The sequence below is a fragment of the Oryx dammah genome, unplaced genomic scaffold (genome assembly GCF_014754425.2).
Source record: "Oryx dammah isolate SB20612 unplaced genomic scaffold, SCBI_Odam_1.1 HiC_scaffold_16, whole genome shotgun sequence".
Lineage (NCBI taxonomy): Eukaryota > Metazoa > Chordata > Mammalia > Artiodactyla > Bovidae > Oryx > Oryx dammah.
The window spans coordinates 13,277,476-13,300,918 of NW_024070200.1; the positions used below are offsets into that span (position 1 = coordinate 13,277,476).

Here is a 23,443-nt window from a genome sequence, read left to right on the forward strand (position 1 = left end):
TTCCACTGTTTGCCCATCTATTTGCCATGAAGTGATGGGACTGGATGCCACAATCTTCGTTTTTTGAAAGTTGAGTTTTAAGCCAGCTTTTTCACTGTCCTCTTTCACCTTCATCAAGAGGCTCTTTAGTTCTTCTCCCATAAGGGTGGTGTCATCTGCATATCTGAGGTTATTAATATTTCTCCCGGCAATCTTGATTCCAGCTTGTGCTTCATCCAGCCCAGCATTTTGCACGATGTACTCTGCATATAAGTTGAATAGGCAGGGTGACAATATACAGCCTTGACATACTCCTTTCCCAATTTGGAACCAGTCTGTTGTTCCATGTCCAGTTCTAACTTGCTTCTTGACCTGCATACAGATTTCTCAGGAGGCAGGTAAGGTGGTCTGGTATTCTGATCTCTTAAAGAATTTTCCACTGTTGTGATCCACCCAGTCAAAGGCTTTGGTGTAGTCAATAAAGTAGAAGTAGATGTTTTTCTGGAACTCTCTTGCTGTTTCAGTGATCCAGCAGATGTTGGTGATTTGATCTCTGGTCCCTCTGCCTTTTTTAAATCCACCTTGAACATCTGGAAGTTCACAGTTCACGTACTGTTGAAGCCTGGCTTGGAGAATTTTGAGCATTAGTTTGCTAGTGTATGAGATGAGTGCAATTGTGCAGTAGTTTGAACATTCTTTGGCATTGCCTTTCTTTGGGATTGGAATGAAAATGGACCTTTTCCAGTCCTGTGGCCACTGCTGAGTTTTCCAAATTTGCTGGCATACTGAGTGTAGCACTTTCACAGCATCATCTTTTAGGATTTGAAATAGCTCAACTGGAACTCCGTCACCTCCACTAGCTTTGTTCATAGAGATGCTTCCTAAGGCCGACTTGACTTCACATTCCAGGATGTCTGGCTCTAGGTGAGTGAGCAAGCCATTGTGGTTATCTGGGTCATGATCTTGCCACCTCTTCTTAATATCTTCTGCCTCTGTTAGGTTTGTACCATTTGTGTCCTTTATTGTGCCCATCTTTGCATGAAATGTTCCCTTGGTATCTCTAATTTTCTTGAAGAGATCTCTAGTCTTTCCCATTCTGTTGTTTTCCTCTATTTCTTTGCATTGATCACTGATCAATCACATTGATCAGTTGCATTATATACTCTGGGAAATCAAAAAAATTCATGTGATTCACTTTATTGCAATATTTGCTTTATTAGAAGCAAAGTTGCAGCATCTTCAAGATATTCCTATTCATCTCCATGACTTATTCATTTTATAATTGAAATTTTGTAGTCTTTGATTCCCTTCACTCAGTTACTCCTTTTTTTAATTTTTAAAAAATACATTTATTTTTCATTGAAGGATAATTACTTTACTATATTGTGTTGGTTTCTGTCATACATCAACGCGAATCAGCCATAGGTATACATCTGTCCCCTGACTCTTGAACCCCCCTACCACCTCCTGTCCCATCCCACCTCTCTAGGGTTGTTACCTAGAGCCCCAGTTTGAGTTCCCTGAGTCGTACAGCAAATTCCCATTGACTATCTGTTTTATAGATGGTGGTGTATTTGGTTCCGTGTTACTCTCTCCATTCATCCCACTCTCTCCTTCCTCCCCCCACCACTGTGACCACAAGTCTGTTCTCTCTGTCTGCATCTCCACTGCTGCCCTGCAGGTTCATCAGTACCATCTTTCTAGATTCCATATATATACGTTAATATTTGTTTTTCTCTTTGTGACTTACTTCACTCCATATAAGAGGCTCTTGTTTCTTCCTTATTTTTAATATAAATATTTATAGCAACAAATTTCTCCAATAGTACCACTTTCACTTCATCCTGTAAGTTTTGGCATATTGTAGTTTCATTTTCATTTGCCTCTAAGTATTTTACAGTTTCCCTTGTGATTTATTCTTTGGCAGGTGCTAGTTTTAATGTGCTTTATTTAGTTCCCACAATTCTGGAATTTTACAGTTTCTTTGTTAATGATTTTTAACATCATCTCCTTGTGGTCAGAGGAGATACTTTATGTGATACTGACTTTTTTATAGGTTCAACATATAAATGAGACCCTATAGTACTTTCTCTGAGTTATTGCAATTAGCATAATGCCCTCAAGTTTCTTCCATTGTTGCATATGGCAGGGTTTCCTTCTTTTTCGTGGGCAAATAATATTCTTTTGTGTATATGTACCACACGTTCTTTATCGATTCATCTGTTGGTGAACATTGAGGTTGTTTCCATATTTCAGTTATTCTGAACAATGCTTTAATGAAAATGGGGGTGCAACTATCTATTGAAGATAGTGATTTCGTTTCCTTTAGATATATACCCAAAAGTGGAATTGCTGGATCATATGGTATTTTCAGTCTTAATTTTTTAAGGTGTCTTCACACTGTTTTTCACAGTGACTGCACCAATTTACATTCCCACCAACAGTGTACAAGTGTTCTCTTTTCTCTAAATTTTAACTAACACTTGATATCTTTAGTCTTTTTGATAATAACTGAGATGTCTAGTCTTTAATGTCTGGTTCTAAAAAAGGGAGAAATTAAGGAGTAAATAAGGGTTCAAAAAGCCCAGGCCCTTTAAATTCCCTGGAAGTCATTTCAACCAGGGGAGAGCGCGGGACTTGCAACACTGAGAGATGTGCAAAAAGAATGGCCCCCCTCCTTTTTTGTCTGCACTTGTGTGATAAGAAGCCGCAATCAGCCAACAGAACACAGATCCGCAACATTTGGAGGACAAAGTTCTTTTTGCCCACCCTGCTTCCTGCAAGCTGTGTGCAACTGCCCCAGAAATATATACATAACTGTTTGCCATGAGACTGAAAATGGAGGATGGGTAGCTTCTACTGTGTTAAGAGCTGAAATTAACCACAATTTACTCTCCAAGTCTTCCTCTGAAAGTTGCAAGCCTTCAATAGACTCCAGAGTTCGCAAAGAGTTACATCAGATAGATTCTTCCAGTGCAATTGTTGTCCGTGTGGGGAGAGAGATTCCTAGTGCAACCTACTCTACCATCTTCCCAGAATCCTCTGGCAGGGATGAGGTGGTAGTGGTAGATTTTTAGGATCTACAAAAGTAAGATCCTATGAACAACCCTAAAGCAGGGGAACCCTGAAACATTACGCTTTATTCTCATTTATAATGTCACTCTACCCAAAGACAAATAATATTAATAGCTCCCACACACTGAGCTACTGCAGTTGTATTCAGAGTGTTACAAGTATCATCTCATTTAATATTCACAACAACCAAGGTGAAGTGGGTAATGTTAGTTACTTTTACAGATTAAGTTGATATGATTAAAGCCACAGCTTGTAAGAGGTAGAGTTGGGTAAATGATATATGGCTCTCCATTTACTTGGTTTGGCAGTCAGAAGCCTGCTAGAAACAGCACAAGTAGCTCCAGTACTTTGGCCTGATGTGAAGAGCTGACTCTTTGGAAAAGATCTTGATGATAGGAAAGACTGAGGGAAATAAGAGAAGGCAACAGAGGGTGAGATGGTCAGATGGCATCACTGACTCACTGGAAATGAATCTGAGCAAATTCAGAGAAATAATGAAGGACAGGGAAGCCTAGATGTTCATGGGGGTCACAAAGAGTCAGATGCAACTTAGCAACTGAACAGCAACAGATTGAAATTCAAAGGGATGAGCCTTTCAGTGCACCAAACAAGGAAGAGTCAGAGAATGGATCCAGGGGAATAGTCAAATAGAGAATAAACACATATTAGAAACAAAAGTCAAAATAGACTAAGCAAGATTACTTTGGAAATAGTAAAAATAATCAACACTTAAGAAAACTAAACTAACTTGACAATATAAACTATTAAAAATCATAGATATAAACTACAGAAACATGTCTACATATAGAATGAATAAGTAAGCAGAATCTCAGATGACAAATGTTGATGCTAAAGATCGAGAACTTATAAGTGGTGGGGATTTTCTGTGATGAACAAAGGTGGTGGTTCTGTATTTCTCTTCCTGGCACATTATAGCTCTCTAATATGAATGAATGAATCAATACTGAAAACAGTAAGAATAGGAAACCAAAATTGATAACACACTAAGTTTTTAACTGAAAGCAAAACCAATAATAAAAGCAAAAACACTTCTGGATTATTTGAAGTAGAAAACGTAAATCAATGTTAAAGGCACAAAAGAATCAAGCCAACCTTGGTTTTTTCTCTAATGCAACAAATAATATCACATATTCTTTTAAAGAATCTTTGGAGAAAACGATTACCTAAGAATCTGGAGCCAATTCAACCCAGGTGGCTCAGAGGTAAAAACTCAGCCTGCCAAAGCAGGAAAATGCAGGAGACGCAGGTTTGATCCCTGGGTCAGGAAGATCTCCTGGTGGAGGAAACGGCAACCCACTCCAGTATTCTTGCCTGGAAAATCCCATGGACAGAGGAGCCTGGCGGACTACAGTCCATGGGGTCACAAAGAGTCCGACACGACTGATTGACTGTTCATGCACAACTAGTTGTTCATATGCAAAACCAACAGAAGAATGTTATAAATATATTTCATCAAATATGAGCTTTACTGAGTGTAAGATATACTTGGTTCTATTCACACAAAGAAGGGAATAACTCTTCCAGTTAAACTTTAACACCGTGCTTTAATAATGATCATGGGTGATGCATGGATTATGCTGACATTATTTCCCCAGCTTGGTGTGTGATAAGGCAATAATTTCATGTGTATCTTCACAGTAAAACATGTAATTTCATCTACTTATAGGCTTCTTTCCTCTTAGGTCATATAAAATATTTGGTGAATGTTCTACAAGAAAATGTGGTAGTGTGGTAATTCTTTAGTGCCATTTGCTTTTTTTTGATGAAGATAGGCCTTGCTTTGTTTTCCTCTCTTGCTGAACCCACAGTTATTTTGTTTCAATACCAAATTATAATGTAATATTTTAAATCATTTTAAGCAGCATTATAGCTCAACATGTATTATACCAATGATCCAGGGAAGTGATAACAATATAAAGAACGAAGACAATATTGATATAGCCCCCATAGCTAATTGACTACTATGGCTTGAGTGCCACCTAGTGGACGATGATTATAAGACATCAATTATAAAAACGTCCATTTCCAAGATGTTAAAATATGAAAAAAAGTCTATCTTATGTTTATAGATGAAATACGGCATATTGAACCTCAGTAATTGTAATGGTTAATTTCATGTGTCAACTTGACTGAACCAGTGAACGTTGCTCAGTCATGTTCCACTCTTTCTGACCCTATGGTCTGTAGCCCACCAGGCTCCTCTGTCCATGGAATTCTCCAGGCAAGAATACTGGAGTGGGTTGCCATGCCCTCCTCCAGGTGATCTTCCCAACCCAGGGATCGAACCCAGGTCTCCCACATTGCAGGCAAATTCTTTACCATCTGAGCTACCAGTTCAGTTCAGTTCAGTCACTCAGTTGTGTCCAACTTTTGTGACCCCAGGAACTACAGCATGCCAGACCTCCCTGTCCATCACCAACTCCTGGAGTCCACCCAAATCCATGTCCATTGAGTTGGTGATACCATCCAACCATTTCATCCTCTGTCGTCCCCTTCTCCTCCTGCCCTCAATCTTTGCCAGCATTGGGGTCTTTTCAAATGAGTTAGCTCTTCCCATCAGGTGGTCAAAGTACTGGAGTTTCAGCTTCAACATCAGTCCTTCCAATGAACACCCAAGACTGATCTCCTTTAGGATGGATCTTCTGGTTGGATCTTCTTGCAGTCCAAGGGACTCTCAAGAGTCTTCTCCAGCACCACAGTTCAAAAGCATCAATTCTTCGGCGCTCAGAAGGCAATGGCACCCCACTCCGGTACTCTTGCCTGGAAAATCCCATAGATGGAGGAGCCTGGTAGGCTGCAGTCCATGGGGTCCTTAAGAGTCGGACACGACTGAGCGACTTCACTTTGGTTTTTCACTTCCATACATTGGAGAAGGAAATGGCAACCCACTCCAGTATTCTTGCCTGGAGAATCCCAGGGAAAGAGGAGCCTGGTGGGCTGCCGTCTAAGGGGTTGCACAGAGTTGGACACGACTGAAGCGACTTAGCAGCAGCAGTAGCAGCAGCTTTCTTCCAGTACAACTCTCACATCCATACATGACCACTGGAAAAACCATAGCCTTGACTAGATGGAACTTTGTCCATCTAGATGGACCTTTGTCTATGGTTTTAAATATACTATCTAGGTTGGTCATAACTTTCCTTCCAAGAGTAAGTGTCTTTTAATTTCATGGCTGCAATCACCATCTGCAGTGATTTTGGAGCCCCAAAAAAGTCTGACATGGTTTCCCCATCTATTTGCCATGAAGTAATGGGACCGGCTGCCATGATCTTTGTTTTCTGAATGTTGAGCTCTAAGCCAACTTTTTCACTCTCCTCTTTCACTTTCATCAAGAGGCTCTTTAGTTCTTCTTCACTTTCTGCCATAAGGATGGTGTCATCTGCATATCTGAAGTGATTGATATTTCTCCCAGCCATCTTGATTCCAGCTTGTGTTTCTTCCAGTCCAGCGTTTCTCATGATGTGTTCTGCATATAAGTTAAATTAGCAGGGTGACAATATACAGCCTTGACATACTCCTTTTCCTATTTGGAACCAGTCTGTTGTTCCATGTCCAGTTGTAACTGTTGCTTCCTGACCTGCATACAGATTTCTCAAGAGGCAGGTCAGGTGGTCTGGTATTCCCATCTCTTTCAGAATTTTCCACAGTTGATTGTGATCCACACAGTCAAAGGCTTTGGCATAGTCAATAAAGCAGAAATAGATGTTTTTCTGGAACTCTGTTGCTTTTTCCACGATCCAGCAGATGTTGGCAGTTTGATCTCTGGTTCCTCTGCCTTTTCTAAAACCAGCTTGAACATCTGGAAGTTCACAGTTCACGTATTGCTAAAGCCTGGCTTGGAGAATTTTGAGCATTACTTTACTAGCGTGTGAGATGAGTGCAATTGTGCGGTAGTTTGAACATTCTTTGGCATTGCCTTTCTGTGGGATTGGAATGAAAACGGACCTTTTCCAGTCCTGTGGCCACTGCTGAGTTTTCCAAATTTGCTGGCATATTGAGTATAGCACTTTCACAGCATCTTTCAGGATTTGAAATAGCTCAACTGGAATGCCATCACCTCCACTAGTTTTGTTCGTAGTGATGCTTTCTAAGGCCCACTTGACTTCACATTCCAGGATGTCTGGCTCTAGATGAGTGATCACACCATTGTGATTATCTGGGTCATGAAGATCTTTTTTCTACAGTTCTTCTGTGTATTCTTGCCACCTTTTAATATCTTCTGCTTCTGTTAGGTCCATACCATTTCTGTCCTTTATCGAGCCCATCTTTGCATGAAATGTTCCCTTGGTATCTCTAATTTTCTTGAAGAGATCTCTAGTCTTTCCCATTCTGTTCTTTTCCTCTATTTCTTTGCATTGATCGCTGAAGAAGGCTTTCTTATCTCTTCTTGCTATTCTTTGGAAGTCTGCATTCAGATGCTTATATCTTTCCTTTTCTCATTTGCTTTTCACTTCTCTTCTTTTCACAGCTATTTGTAAGACCTCCCCAGACAGCCATTTTACTTTTTTGCATTTCTTTTCCCTGGGGATGGTCTTGATCCCTGTCTCCTGTACAATGTCACGAACCTCATTCCAGAGTTCATCAGGCACTCTAGCTATCAGATCTAGTCCCTTAAATCTATTTCTCACTTCCACTGTATAATCATAAGGGATTTGATTTAGGTCATACCTGAATGGTCTAGTGATTTTCCCTACTTTCTTCAATTTAAGTCTGAATTTGGTAATAAGGAGTTCATGATCTGAGCCACAGTCCTCTCCTGGTCTTGTTTTTGTTGACTGTATAGAGCTTCTCCATTTTTGGCTGCAAAGAATATAATCAATCTGATTCCGGTGTTGACCATCTGGTGATGTCCATGTGTAGAGTCTTCTCTTGTGTTGTTAGAAGATGGTGTTTGCTATGACCAGTGCATTTTCTTGGCAAAACTCTATTAACTTTGCCCTGCTTCATTCTGTATTCCAAGGCCAAATTTGCCTGTTACTCCAGGTGTTTCTTGACTTCCTACTTTTGCATTCCAGTCCCCTAAATGAAAAGGACATCTTTTTTGGGTGTTAGTTCTAAAAGGTCTTGTAGGTTTTCATAAAACCGTTCAACTTCAGCTTCTTCAGCGTTACTGGTTGGGGCATAGACTTGGATAACTGTGATATTGAATGGTTTGCCTTGGAGACGAACAGAGATCATTCTGTCGTTTTTGAGATTGCATCCAAGTACTGCATTTTGGACTCTTTTGTTGACCATGATGGCTACTCCATTTCTTCTGAGGGATTCCTGCCCGCAGTAGTAGATATAATGGTCATCTGAGTTAAATTCACCCATTCCAGTCCATTTTAGTTCCTAGAATGTCGACGTTCACTCTTGCCATCTCTTGTTTGACCGCTTCACAAACAGACATGACTGAGTGAGTAACAAGGCTGAACGTGGAGGAAGTTTGTGTGAGGGTTAGGAGTGCAGTATGGGGTCAGTTCCGCGGGAGATACTCAGCTGACATGCCTATGGAGATGTCATTAGACAGTTATAGATAAGTCTAGAGTTCAGGAAAGAGTGAGATGGGAGGTTTCAATTTGGGAATCATCCACATAAAGATGTATTTAAAAACCTGAAACTGGACCAGATATGTTGAGAGAGTGAGAGAATAGATCTAAGAACTGAGTCCTGGGTCACGCCAGTATTTAGGGGTTAGGACAGGAGAATGGGCCCGGAGACCCTGGCCAAACTGGGAGGATGAGAGGGCTTGGCGGCTGGGGCTTGGAAATCAGCTTTCTCATACTGAGACCTGAGTGTTCATCGTCCATCCAGGAGAGGGCGCACTCTCTTTCAGTGGATCAATGTCCGGTCTAGTGAATGTTGCTGTACCACCAGATTACTGCCAGGACACAGGAGAAGCGTGAGATAACCAAGTCTGGTTCAACATGTTAATCCTAGTATAGCTAATGACCCAGTGGTCTCTACTACTGCTGATGCTAACCCGCTTCAGTCGTGTCCAACCCTGTGCGACCCCATAGACAGCAGCCCACCAGGCTCCTCTGTCCGTGGGATTCTCCAGGCAAGAATACTGGAGTGGGTTACCATTTCCTTCTCCAATGCATGAGAGTGAAAAGTGAAAGTGAAGTAGCTCAGTCGTGTCCGACTCTTCGCGATCCCATGGACTGTAACCTACCAGACTCCTTCGTCCATGGTATTTTCCAGGCAAGTGTACTGGAGTGAGTTGCCGTTTCCTTCTCCACCCACTTCCACCTACTGGGGAGTCTGATTTCAGTGTTATGAAGAGAACTCTCCGCCAGGGGGAGCTAGCCCCCTTTCCTCCAGACATCTGCTCACTGTCCACCTGCTTCAGCAAACAGGTTCAGTAATGAAATGGAGCTTGAAAAAAACACTTTTCCGTGGACTTAACAAAAACTAACATGAATTTTCTAATTATTGAGTCTCAGAGCACTTCTCTCACCTCTTAGTTTAAATAGAGTTTTTATAAGGTAGAGTTTTAAAAGTTCTCTAGTTGTATCATCCAATACATTGGCCACCTGATGTGAAGAACTGTCTCACTGGAAAAGACCCTGATACTGGGAAAGATTGAAGGCAGGAGGAGAAGGGGACGACGGAGGATGAGATAGTTTGATGGCATCACTGACTCAATGGACGTGAATTTGAGCAGGCTCCAGGAGTTGGTGATGGACAGGGAAGCCTGGCATGCTGCAGTCCATGGGGTCGCAAAGAGTCAGACACAACTGAGTGACTGAACTGAAGTGTATCATATCAATATCAAGCGATATCCATTTCTTTCCTAACAGGGTTAGGAAAATATAGTAAAATTGGATCTATTTCTGATAAAATTTTCACTTTATACTATGACCACGTGGGATTCATACATAAACTGACTCCAGACCACTTTGAAGCTGGTGGATCACTTGCTGCCTTTGGAAATTCTAAAGGTATTTTTGGACAGGTCAGTGATCTAATGTGTTGAAACAGTTTGCCTTGTTTTAATAGATGTCATATTCTATATACAGAGAAATAGGGAAAGCGTTTTCCTTGGGACAAACACTCTTAATACTCTTTGCTACTTTTAACTAAAGGAAAAACTTTCTTATATCAGGGAACATCTCCAAAATCTTTCAAATCCCATACAGAGCTTTATAGATTTATACACACACCTGGAATATTTTCATATAAATGTTTTCACAGCAAATCACCAGATGTTCTAAACTAGATCCAACCCAGGTTTATGGTGAGTTTGACTCTCTCAAGGTTGACCTTAAAGAAACATGAGTTCTGTTTTTTCCCACTGTTGACTTTTTTCTTTCTTACTAACCCTCCCCACTTATTTCTTCCTTTTCTAATGCTAACAGAGAAAGGAATAATCATCTGCCTCACAGATGATACTTCATGCAGATTTTTCTAATAATTTTAATGTATAATGGGCCATTTATAAAGATAAGTAAGTGAAGTCACTCAGTTGTGTCTGACTCTTTGCGACCCCATAGACTGTAGCCCACCAGGCTTCTCTGTCCATGAGATTCTGCAGGCAAGAATACTGGAGTGGGTTGCCATTTCCTTCTCCAATTTATAAAGATATTTGAACCTACAAACTTATCACAGAACACATAATCATTATAATGAATTCTCATCAATGTATCAGCAAATAAACAGATTTTAAAACTGGGATCTAATAAAATCTGCACTTTATATAGAATAAAGGGTAACTCTAGTTTTAATAAATCACTCAAAATTACCAGGCCAAGACTGCGGTTCAGAACACAGTGCTTTAACTTCCCTGTTTTCTGAGATACTAGCAGAGAAAAAAGTGGAACTTCCTAGTGACAGTAAGATGCCATCATGTGACTCCCTGTTTAATTTATTCACCAGTCTGTTTTGTGGTGCTACACAGAAACAAATCAAATGCTGTGATCAGCAGGGTAGCCCTAACCAAAAAAGCAGTTACCTCAATTTTTACTAACTTCACAATTTGTAGAAAATATTCTCTTATGTGAAAGTTTAAATTATTAAAATCAAAAGCCAAAATGAGTTTTTATACTCAGGGTGAGTGCATTCAAGGAATTTGCACACAATATTATCACCTCCCTCTCCCAAAACAAACTATATCTGTGTCCTCTCTGAATACACATGATCCATAAACCTTGTTTGGCTCTGAGTAGGTGCCAAAGGAGAAGGAAATGGCAACACACTCCAGTGCTCTTGCCTGGAGAATCCCAGGGGCAGGGGAGCCTGGTGGGCTGCCGTCTATGGGGTTGCACAGAGTCGGACACGACTGAAGCGACTTAGCAGCAGCAGCAGCAGCAGCAGGTGCCAAGTACTGTCGTGAACACTTGATCTTTATAACAATTACTTATCCTCATTTTACCCACAAGGAAAGTGAGGCAGAGGGAGGGTAAATAATTCACCCCAAATTACACACACCACTGGTTAGTTCCTGGAATCAGGCATCAAATCAGTTTGGAGCAACAGGTTCAGGACCTGTGTTTTTAGTCAGTATGCTGTCTTTGCCGGGACTTGCACATTCTTTCATGGGATGTTCTTGCCACTCCCAGTCTCGAATGTCACACAGAACTCTTAAAGCCTTGTCAGTTTTCAAGAGTCCTTAAGCCATCTGTTCAATACATGTTCAGGCCCATGTGTATTCTCCTGGCACCTGTTTCCCATTCTCTCCCTTTCTCAGTGAGTTCCCAAATTTCAGAGACCAGAGGAAAAGCCATGACAGAACATGGGTCTGAATGGCACTGCTTGATGGTGACTGCTCCATCTGACTGCAGCATCTACCCCTCCGTCCTCATGACACAGAAACCAGGGCAACTCCAGCATCCCCTTGGGACTGGTCCCCACCTGTCTTCTCACTCCTACAATTTCTCAAAGCTGGACAAGGTCAGCATCAGAGAAGTGTATGTTGGAAAGATGACTTGCAGATCAGAAATCTGGTCCAAAGTTGTCTGTGTTGAGAGAGAGGAAAAGCCTTGTGAACCACCAGCCTCGAGGACTCAGTAGCAACAGTACAGAGTTACCAGCATGACATGGTGGGAATAGCTGTTAAGTGTCAGGAGGTGCTTCTCAGCCCCTTGCTTACAGAATACTCCAAACAGGAACCAAGTTCTAGAACCTGTGCTTCTAAACTCCTCCCCCACATATGAGACAAGACACTCCTGTCTGCCATTGCAGCCTTCTATACAGGAATGTTAAACTGAACTTAACTCTTCAGAATTTCCTCTCCTCCTCAATAGAAGAGTGTGTTTTCTCTCCCATCTGCGTGGATATTCAGCAATATTCCTTTTATTGATGAGAAAAGCAATATTGTTTTGATGTGAAATGGAAGCAAATCCATTATTTGCATTTTGTCGTAATGGAATTATGCTGTTGTTCAGTCGCTAAATTGTGTCCAACTCTTTGCAGCCCCATGGACTGTAGCATGCCAGTCTTCCCTGTCCCTTCACAATCTCCTGGAGTTTGCTCCAGCTCATGTCCACTGAGTTGGTGATGCCATCCACCCATGTCATCTTCTGTAGCCCCCTTCTCCTCCTGCCCTCAATCTTTCCCAGCATCAGAGTCTTTTCCAATGAATCAGTTCTTCACATCTGGTGGCCAAAATATTGGAGCTTCAGCTTCAGCATCAGTCCTTCCAATCAATATTCAGGGTTAATTTCCTTTAGGATTGACAGTTTGTTCTCCTTGCAGTCCAAATAAATTCAATATTTTCTTTTTTCATGTTCCAGGCTTTTGACATGGGCTTTGACACTGCCCTTGCTCCACAGTATCTCACCTTAAATGAAATGATATTTTATGCATATGTGCCTGAGAATGAACCAAAGGATAGAGTATACACCAAGCAATTCTATGACATTCACTTTGGAAAATTGATACACTCCAGGTAGGTACTGATTAGCTTCACATTTTACTTAGATTGCACTGGTATCTAAATTCTAAATTTTGAGCCTACTTTTTGGAGTAATTTTCTTAGTCAAGGAGAGTAAGTCTTTTTGAACACCTTGCGAGGTCAAATACATTTGTAGACTTCAAGGTGCTTTGCACAGTGCCCCAGTTTTAGGAATATGGGGCCAGGTATATCAGCACCATTAAGCCAAGCTAAAGAAATGTGTGCTTGTTGTCCCGAGTATCAAAAATGTCTGGGCTACACTGGGTACTGCTTATCCTCAGAGTTCACTCCCATGGCAGTTGTCATATGCCCTATGACAACCAAATCTAACACAGAGGAGACCATCCTGCATGAAATACTGCCTGACAGGGTATGCAGAGTTCTCAGGAATGCTTTCTTCCAAGATATTAGCAAGAGCCAATGACCCTGAAAGCTGCCTTTGAGGCTTAAAATCTTTGAAAAACAATATGAATTCTACAACTGCCCCCTCCCCCCCCACACACACATCTAACAACCAGAAAAAGAACAGTCTCAGATTACCAGAAACTGACCTGTTCACCAGGTTGAAATCTCTCTATTATACATCCATTGGGCTATCAGCTAGATAATGTCCTATAGCCAACAGCTCCTGGAGAAGGAAATGGCACCCCACTCCAATACTCTTGCCTGGAAAATCCCATGGACGGAGGAGCCTGGTGGGCTGCAGTCCATGGGATCGCTGAGTCGGACACGACTGAGCGACTTCACTTTCACTTTTCACTTTTCACTTTCATGCATTGGAGAAGGAAATGGCAACCCACTCCAGTGTTCTTGCCTGGAGAATCCCAGGGACGGGGGAGCCTGGTGGGCTGCCATCTATGGGGTCACACAGTGTTGGACACGACTGAAGCGACTTAGCAGCAGCAGCAGCAGCCAACAGCTCCATGCTCCACCCGACACCTCCCTCAGAGGTAGATATGCAGACAGGAAGCAAACATAATATAGCAGATGTTGGCATTAGGTTTTATTTCACAATGATTGTAGAACCTTCTGTCTCAAAGAAAAGTATCCGTGATCATCGAGAACTATTTGTTTTTTATGGCTTTCATATGTATCATATTACAGATCCATTAATGCCTGTTTATATAGGTATGTCTTTGTAGAAAACGTAGAAAATCACTCTTTAAAATTAACATATGATTAGTATCATCTCAATATTAATATCAATTTTTATCCTAATTATTTTGAAAGCATATGATAATTCTCTAAAAGATCAGAATGTTTAAAAAGCAGCACAGCATGTTCTATGTTCAGTCAGTAACTTTGCTCTACTTGCACAGAAACTAGAGAATGGGCATTTCTGAGGAAGGACATGGTAGCAAAGAGCCAGATCTGGGAACTGGACACAGGTGGGACTTCAACCAGAAAGGACAAGGATTTGGGAGCCAGAGTCATGAGGTCAGCTGTAGGCCAAAGGAAGATGTCTAGATGGTCAGGGGTGAAGCAGGATGAACCCTATATTTTCCTCTTCCACAAATAGTTTTTTAATACTTACTACATGCAAGGCACTTAGGGAGATGCTGTAATAGAGTGAGGAAGACATTCAAGCCCATGTACTCCTGGAACTTGTATTCCAGCACAGGGCGTAGACAGTTGTGAAATTACAGTTAACGTGAACCTGCAACAGAGGAGCATGGAGCATTGAGAGAGTGAGTTCTCAGGGGCTGAGTCCTTGTTTGGAGGATTTGGGGAGGTTTCACAGAGGCGGTGATGCTTAAGATGAGATCAGAGGAATGAGGGTGAAGGAAGGGGGTGGGGGAAAGGCTCCAGCCAAGACCATAGTGTGGAAAAGGCCCCCAGGCCCAAAGAAGTATGATGTGTGCTTGAGAAACTCAAGAAAAACCAGAGTGACCTAAGTGTTGTGAACCGAGGAGAAAAGTTATTCGAGACCAGATGGGCCCCTTTTAGTCTCAGTAGGGAATGTGGATGTTATTCTAAGGGAGCAGAAAGCTTGAAGGATTCTAACTAAATGAATGACCAGATTGATTATGTGAGGTTTGTTTACTCAATCAGCTAGATATCAACTGTACTTTTCATCCTGTCTTTTCAAACCACCTCTGTGGACCTATTTGCTTTCTGCCTCTAGATGAAGTATCTGTAAGGCCTATAGCTTTTCCATTAGAGGGTAAATAATTGTTTCCTTAGCTTAAAAATATCTAAGTCAGTCAATTACCACATGACTCCATTCCTGTCCAGTGTTTTAAGAAACTTCAAACCCTTATTGGATTTAAGTCTGTTTTCCAACTCCCATTTGAGCCAATCTGAGGAGCCTAGAGTTTAGGGGGTGAAGAGTTTCTCATTCTTATTATTTTTAGACTCATATCCTCCCTCCCTCTTAGCTGATGGTTTCCAGCCCCTTCTGGAGTTTGATTGAGAGCAAGGTGAGATAAAGGGGCAAGTGGTCTGCTGATGCGGGTGACACTTCTACCTGAATACCACTGCCCCCCTCACTTCTAAGTGTCTGAAAGTCTTCCCCTCTGTTGTGGGCCCTGAACTCTTCCACTATTGCTTCTGGGCAACTTTCCTTTTCTTTCCTGCCTCTCCCCAAAACTATGCCTGCCCAGAAATAAACATTATCTTAAATTTTGTGTGAATATTTTAAGAAATGTTTTTTTAAAGGTTTAACATACATATGTATCAAACTATATTGTTTGATTTTGCCAAATGTATTACTTAGCAATACATATCCTTTCCTATGATTTGCCTTTTTCATACAAAAAATTATTTGGTATTGATGTATGTGTCTATATTCACTCATATGAATATATCACAATCTATTTGGCTGTTCTCCCATTATGTCTTGTAGTTTTTTAACTTTTGCTGTGTACTTTTACGTTTCTAATCTAGAATAGATGTTGAGTGTAGTATGAAGTATAACAGAAATCAGATTTCTTTATTTTCTTATGTTTAGACTACCGATTGTGCAAACCCAGCCCTTCTGATCTGCAGTGTCACCACTGTAACATATCCTAGTTCCCCGCGTGCATCAGTCTCTCAGTCTCTCTTCTGTTTCATTACTGTATTTGACCTTTCCTAGGACATGCTGACCAATTTTCTCTAACCAGGTAACTTGTGTGAATAGCACCCTGTCTTGGATCTTCTTGGCCTTTGTTCTTGCACTTAAATGTTAGATTCAGCTAGTCAAGTTCCATTAAGGGGGAAAAAAAGCACAACAACCTGTTAATAAAAATTACTTCTTGCAACCAAATTCTGCCTTATAGCTGCAGTTAGATCCTGGGTGGAGATTCCTCTCTTCTTGCAGTAGGACACTCTATTTGCACTCCTAGAATTTTAGGCCCAGGACAACTTCCTGACTCTCGATAAGGATAGAGGGTTATTATTTTAGTCTTCCCTTACTCGTAATGTGTCTTTGCCTGTGCCCCAGTGACAGGTGGCTTTGCTTCCTCTCTGTCAGTAGTTTAAAGCTTCTGCTGTGTGGGAGAGACGAGGGTGGGAGGAGAGAGGGAGGTGGGAGTGAAGGGGAGGGAGACGGGGCTTCAGTGCCAGCACCCTCCAGGCCCTCCTCCCCAGCCAGGATCACCTCTTTTGAGGACTATGTTTAGCTGTCTAATGCCCAGCCAAGGCTTTTGCTTCTTATGAAAGGAGGTTCAAGGAAGTGAATGAGACTTCGTCCCTGTTTCCTCCCACCCTCTCCAGCCTCCCTATAATGACCTTGCCCCACACTCCCTTGCTGCCTGCACCACCAGCAGGGCTCTCTCTGGTCCACTCTCTGCCCCAGTCTTTCTCCTGAGGCCCATGGGAAGGAGCTTGCAAGTGAGTGCAGCTCCCTTTTGAAAGGTGCTGCAGCATTTCCAGACTCACATACCAGCACATCTTGGCCTTTGGCAGTTCTTTGTTTCTGTTTTTTCTATTTTTAGACATTTCTTATTTATTTCTTTTGTGGCCAGTACCATGTTTCTCCCTTCTATGCTCTTCCACAAGTGAGACTGTTGCTGTGTTGAGACTCTCCTTGGAATGGCTTGGATTTTTGGTTCTTGGATGGCTTAAGCAAAGTGACAACTTTGTGATTTATCCATTTTGTTTCATTGCTTGTTGGGCTGCTGCTTTCTACATCAAAAGCCAAAGCAGAATGCCTTATAATTGACTTTTTTTTTTTTTACTTTATTTTGCTTTACAATACTGTATTGGTTTTGCCATACATTGACATGTGGCTGATTCATGTCGATGTATAATTGACTTTTGTGTAGCAATCTCAAGTGTTTCAAATTTGCTAAACTCATTTGCTGATTCTAGTACTTTTTCTATATATTCTTTTGGATTTTCTGAGTAGGGGTAAATATTTTTCTAAGCAGATAATCACATCACCTGCAGATAATTTATTTTAACACCTTTTAGCATATTATATATTTCTTTCTGTTACAGTATCTAGGAGCTTATTAAATATAAATATAATTGAAGTTAATGGGTGTCATTCTGTTCAGGCTGCTCTAATCAAACATAAAAAAACTGGATGGCTATGTGTTAAGCCACTTCAGTCGTGTCCAACTCTTTGTGACCCCATAGGCTGTAGCCCACCAGGCTCCTCTGCCCATGGGGATTCTCCAGACAGATGGCTTATAAACAAATGTATTTATCACAGTTATGAAGACCAGAAGTCTAAGATTAAGGTACCAGCATGGTAAGTTTCTGGTGCAGGCTCTCTCCTGGGTACAGATTGCCAACTTCTCACCGTGTACTGTCGCAATTGAAAAGGGCAGGGTACTAAACTGAATCACAGATGCTTCACCTGCACGACCTGAATCACTTCCCAAAAGCTTCATCTCCAAATATCATCACTTTGGGCATTATGTTTTCAACACAGGAATTTTGGAGGGATACAAACATTCAGACCATTAGCAGTGGGCTTCCTTGTTCCTGACTTAAAAAAAAATATTTTAAACATTTCACCATCACGTACTATCCTTTCCAATATTTTAAAAACTTTTTTTCATTTACAGTTATCTTTTTTTTTTCAGTTTAAGAGGTGTTTTCTTTTTGTTTTTAACTTAAATGTTTCTCCTGTATCTATTGAACTTATCTATATAATTTTTTCCTTTGAACTTTTACTTAATGCTGTGAATTATATTATGGACTTAATGTTGAATCAGACTGAAAGTCATGGAATAAACCTATCTTGGTCGTTGTGTATTATCTATGTTTATACATTTCATACATTGTTGTGTGCAGTGTTAGTATTCACTTGTTAGATTAATCGCGTTAATTGTGATTTTCCAATTTTCTTTATCCTTAACTGATTTTTTTCTTTTGTGATCTATCAATTATTATGTTAAAATTTTCTGATGTGATATTGAATTTGTCAATTCTTCATTGTAGTTCTGTCAATTTTGCCTTATGTGTGTGTGAGGCTGTTGTTAGATATGTATAAGTTAAAAATTGTTACATCTTCTTGGACTTGCTTATGATGTTGATTTCATGGGTATATACTTATCCTTAAACTCATCAAGTTGTTTATATTAAATATGTAAGGCCTTTTATGTGTCAATCATAACTCAATAAAGTAGTTTAAAATAAGACAGCTACTTGCAGTGTTACAAAAGAGAATTGTTACATCTTCTTGATGAGTTGAACATTTTATTGGTATTTAATGACTATGTTTATATTTATAATGCTTTTTTGCATTACAGCCTAACAGGTATAGCAAAATATGCATAACATAAAATTTACCATTTTAGCTATTTTTAAGAGTGCAGTTCTGTGGCATTAAATATATTGACATGGTTGTGCAACTGTTACCACTGTCCATCTCCAGAACTATTTCTTTCTTTTTTTTAGAACTGTTTTTTTTTTTAATTGGAGAGCGTAGTCCAATTACACTTGGATTGCTTGTGTGGGTAGTGCAGAGTGAGATGGTGTGTTGGAAGGTCAGTGAGAAGGTAGGGAAGTACCAGATCATATAGGTAACTGTAGGCTGCATAGAGGTTTATATTTTATTCTTTGTGCCAGGGGAAGCCATTGGAAAGTTTTATATAGGATAGTGAAGTAATTTATATTTTTTAAAAGATCATTTGCTGTGAAAAGTATAGGACAGGGTGAGAGTCAAAGTCTCCAGGCTCCTTGGAAAGCTACTGAAATAATACAGATAAGAAAAGAAGATGGTCAAAGCAGTGCACTTGTGAAAAGACAGGATCTGATGGTGGATTGCCTGTTGTGGGAATGAGCAAGAGAGCCATCAAGAATTTGCTAGTGTTTTAGTTTGTAGCTAGGTAGAGGATGCTGTCATTTTCTGAGATTTGGATTGCAGGGTTAGGCAGGGTGAGTGAGACTTGCACATTGGAAAAATTAAGTGTGAAATACCTATTAGGTACCTAGGTAAAGATGTGAAGTTGACAGTTGCCTGGATATACGAATGCATACCACAAAAACAGCAGGAGCTCTGCATTTGGTAGTTGTTCCAATATAAATGGATATATGTAGAGAAGAAAAGCCCCGGGGCACTCCTGGAAGAGAAATTAGGCAGAAGAGGAGGCCCCAGCCAAGAAAATGAAGAAGGAATAGTCAATAAAATAGAAAAAAAAAAAAAAAAAACGGGGTAAAGTGGGGACATGAAAGCTAAGGGAGGTGGGTGTTTTGGAAAGTATGGAGTAAACCACTGTGACCCATGTGACTGAGAGACTGAGTAACCTAAGAACCAAGAAGTGAAGTGACCTTTAGATATGGCAACCTTCCAGGATGTAGTAACCTTGATTAAAGCAGCTTCATTGGCTTGGGATGAGGGCAGTGGGCTGGAGAAACAGCGCGGGTACTGGAATTGGAGTTTATCAGGTATAGGTAATTACGTTTGATGGCGATTGCCTTTTTGTAGTGTTTTCCCCATTCAACAGATATTCCTCTCCACCTCAGGAACTTCCTGACTCCTAATTTTAAGCCAATCCTTCATTGCCCAAACTCTCTTCTCTCCTTTAAAAGCTGAATTCTTACCTCTCCTGGAAGAGTGGAGCTTGATTGCCCCCCAAGAGCCATCCTGGACACTTGAATACAAGAGATTCATTTACTTCTCCAGTGGTGGGAGAAGTGGGATGGCAGGGTCAATAATTAAGGTGTCTGCCTGGCTATTGGTCAGTGACTCAAGATGCAAAGAGGTTAATAGTTTTTTTTTTAATTAGGGTAATAAGCTTTATTTTTTAAGAGCAGTATTAGAATCAAGCAACATGGATCAGAAAGTCCAGAGAGTTCCCATGTGCCTCATCTCCACACATATCTCTCTCACTTTGCATCTGACACTACAGTGGTTTATTTGTTCCAATCCATGAACCTATACCGACACCCGAAGTCCATAGTTTACATTAGGATTCACTCTTGGTGTTGTACTTTCTATGGATTTTGACAATTCTATAATGACACATATACATCTTATCATACAGAATAGTTTCATTGCCCTGAAAGTCCTCTGCCCTTCCTATTCATCCCTGACATCTATACCATCTCTATTTTGCTGCTGTTGTTCAGTTGCTAAGTTGTATCCTACTCTTTGTGACCCCATGGACTGCACCAAGCCAGGCTCCCCTACCCTTCACAATCTCCTGGAGTTTGTTCAGATTCATACCCATTGAGTTGACAATGCCATTCAACCATCTCATCCTCTGTCGCCCCCCTCCTCCTTTTGTCTTCAATCTTTCCCAGCATCAGGGTCTTTCCCAATGAGTCAGTTCTTCTCATCAGGTGGCCAAAGTATTAGAGCTTCAGCTTCAGCAAGGGTCCTTCCAATGAACATTCAGGGTTGATTTCCATTAGGATTGACTGGTTTGATCTCCTTGCTGTCCAAGGGACTCTCAAGAGTCTTCTTCAGCACCACAATTAGAAACCATCAGTTCTTCGGTGTTCAGCCTTCTTTGATGGCTCAACGGGTAAAGAATCCACCTGCAATGCAGGCGACACAGGAGACATAAGTTTGATTCCTGGGTCAGGAAGATCCCTCGGAGAAGGAAATGGCAACTCACTCCAGTATTCTTGCCTGGGAAATCCCATGGTCAGGGAACCCTGGTAAGCTACGGTTCTAAATTGCTAACATTTTATTGTTAATATGGCTTTTGTCAGTTTAATTTCTAGGGTCCCAGGCACAGAACCTAGAAGGGTAGAGGAAAAAGAGATTCTATTCTTTCCCAATAGTTTATTTTGGATAACAGTCCTTTGTCAGATATGTTTTCCATAACTATTTTCTCCCAGCCCACATCTTGTATTCTAATTCTTTTGACAATATCTCTCATAGAGCATAAGGTTTTAATTTAGCAAAGTATGGCTTGTTGATTTTTTTCATTCATTGTGAAAGGATACTCTAAGGATTGTGTCCTTAAAGTTGTATCTAAAAAGTCATCACCATACCCAAGTTCTTCCAGATTTTCTCCCATGTTATCTTCTAGAAGTTTTACATTTTATGTTTAAGTCTGTAATTCATTTTGAGTTAAATTTTTGTGAAGGTGTAAGGTCTGTGTATAGATTTATTTTTTCTTGATATGGATATCCTAGCTTAAGGCTTCCCAGGTGGCTCAGTGGTAAAGAATCTGGCTGCCAGTGCAGAAGACACAAGAGACACATGTTTGATCCCTGGGTAGGGAAGATCCCCTGGAGTAGGAAATGGCAACCCACTCGAGTATTCTTGCCTGGTGGGCTGCAGTCCATGGGGTTGCAAAGAGTCAGCATAACTGACTCTTAGCACACACACACACATCTTAGCTTAACATTTGAAGGTTGTTTTTCTTGCTTATAAAGCACATGCTCATTGCAGAAATTTCCTAAAAGGCAAATATAAAGAAGACAATTAAAATCATGACTGTTAACACTCTGATGAATTACTGATTAGTCCTTTTCAACATTCATTTCAACATTTTCACTATACTTCTTTATTTTAGACATTATAATGTGACCACTTTCCTTAGGTAATGAAAAACTCTTTGTAAGAATCATTTTAATGGATGTGTTTTTTCTAGGTAGATCAGGTATTATCAGTTAATTTTCCTATTGTTGGCATTTTTATTTCTAACTTTTATCATAATGCTGTGATGAACATCTTTGTGTGGAAAGCTTTTCTTCCCCTCTGTGTTTCAAGTTATGTCCTTAGCATAGAGATCTATCAGTAGATTTATAGAATCAGAGGGCAAAAAAAAAAAAAAATTAGAACTCAATGCATAGTTTCAAACTGCTTTCTAGGAGGAGTGTATCATTTTACCATTTCATTAGTGTCAATCTCTCTCAGTTCACTGTTAAATCCTGTCTTTTAAAAGCTTCCTTAATTTGATAGGTGAAAAATCACATCCCATTGCTGTAACTGACATTTCATCAATTACTAATGAAATTGAATAAATGTTACTCAAATATTCATTTGTTAACCATTTGTGGTATTTTTTATTTATAAATTATATGTTTATGAACTTGCTAATTTAAACCACTGTTTTGTCCAAATTGCTTGATATTTGTTGGTTTGTTTTTAGGAAAACTGGAACAGCTTACATAAGAAAGGTATTTCACCATAACACTCCTGAAGGATTTTTGTCCTCAGTTATTGCAGAACTGATAGACCCTTTTGGAATAGAGGAAGTAAATGAGAGCTCTTGTTTGTCTAGTTCCCTTTCCATTAGTGAAGCTGGAAATCACTCCTATAAACTTAGTCTTCAGTTACAAAGTAAGTGTAATAATATTTCCAATGGCTGGGAAAAATGAAGAATTATCTTTTGGGATGAGTGTTCATGCTCTTTTATAGAACAATAGATTTCAAAATTTAAACCAATTGATAATCTACAGAAGTCTACACATACTTAAATTCCTAGAGGAATTCTTTATTTTTAATATAATAAAACCTGATTTCTCCACTGGGATGAATAACAGGCCTTTTACATTTAATACATTCTCTCACTTGATTATTGCAATAGTCTCTCTCTCTCTCTCTTTTTTTTTTTTTTTGGTCAGGTTTATTAAGGTATAACTTACATACAGTAAAATTCACTCTTTTCAGTGTATGTCTATGGATTTTGATAAATCCATTCATTCATTGATGGAGCCACCATTGTGATCAGTCCCAGAAAACTCTCTCCTAATTCTTTGCTCTCCCAACCCTGGCCCCTGGCAACCAATGATCTGTTTTCTCTTCCCCAAATTCTCTCCTTTCCAGAATGTTACATAAATGAAATCATACAATAGACAGAATTTTGACTCTACCTTAAGTATTTGTGTACAGGTTTTTGTGTATACATACGTTTTCACTTCTCTGGAATAAATGCCCAGGAGTGCAACTGCTGGACTGAATAGTAATTGCATATTTATTGAGTTGGCCAAAAAATCCATTTGGGTTTTCCATAATATCTTACAGGAGAACCTGAACAAACTTTTGGGCCAACTCAATAGTTTTTAAGGAAACTGATTTCTCTGCTTTCCTTTTTGCCCTTTCTCTGTCACATGCCCAGTCTATTCTCAACAGAGCAGCTTAAGTGATCTTACTAAAAC

The 23,443-nt window shown here is 40.2% G+C and overlaps 1 protein-coding gene across 1 annotated transcript in view; it reads left to right on the plus strand.

The window, feature by feature from the left end:
• The window catches only part of CATSPERB (cation channel sperm associated auxiliary subunit beta), a 125,053-nt gene that overhangs the window by 73,043 nt on the left and 28,567 nt on the right, over positions 1-23,443 (plus strand). The window contains exons 15-17 of the mRNA XM_040256636.1: positions 9,858-10,012; positions 12,789-12,943; positions 22,435-22,625. Of these exons, the coding sequence (XP_040112570.1) occupies positions 9,858-10,012; positions 12,789-12,943; positions 22,435-22,625 (501 nt within the window). The remainder of the gene's footprint in view (positions 1-9,857; positions 10,013-12,788; positions 12,944-22,434; positions 22,626-23,443) is intronic.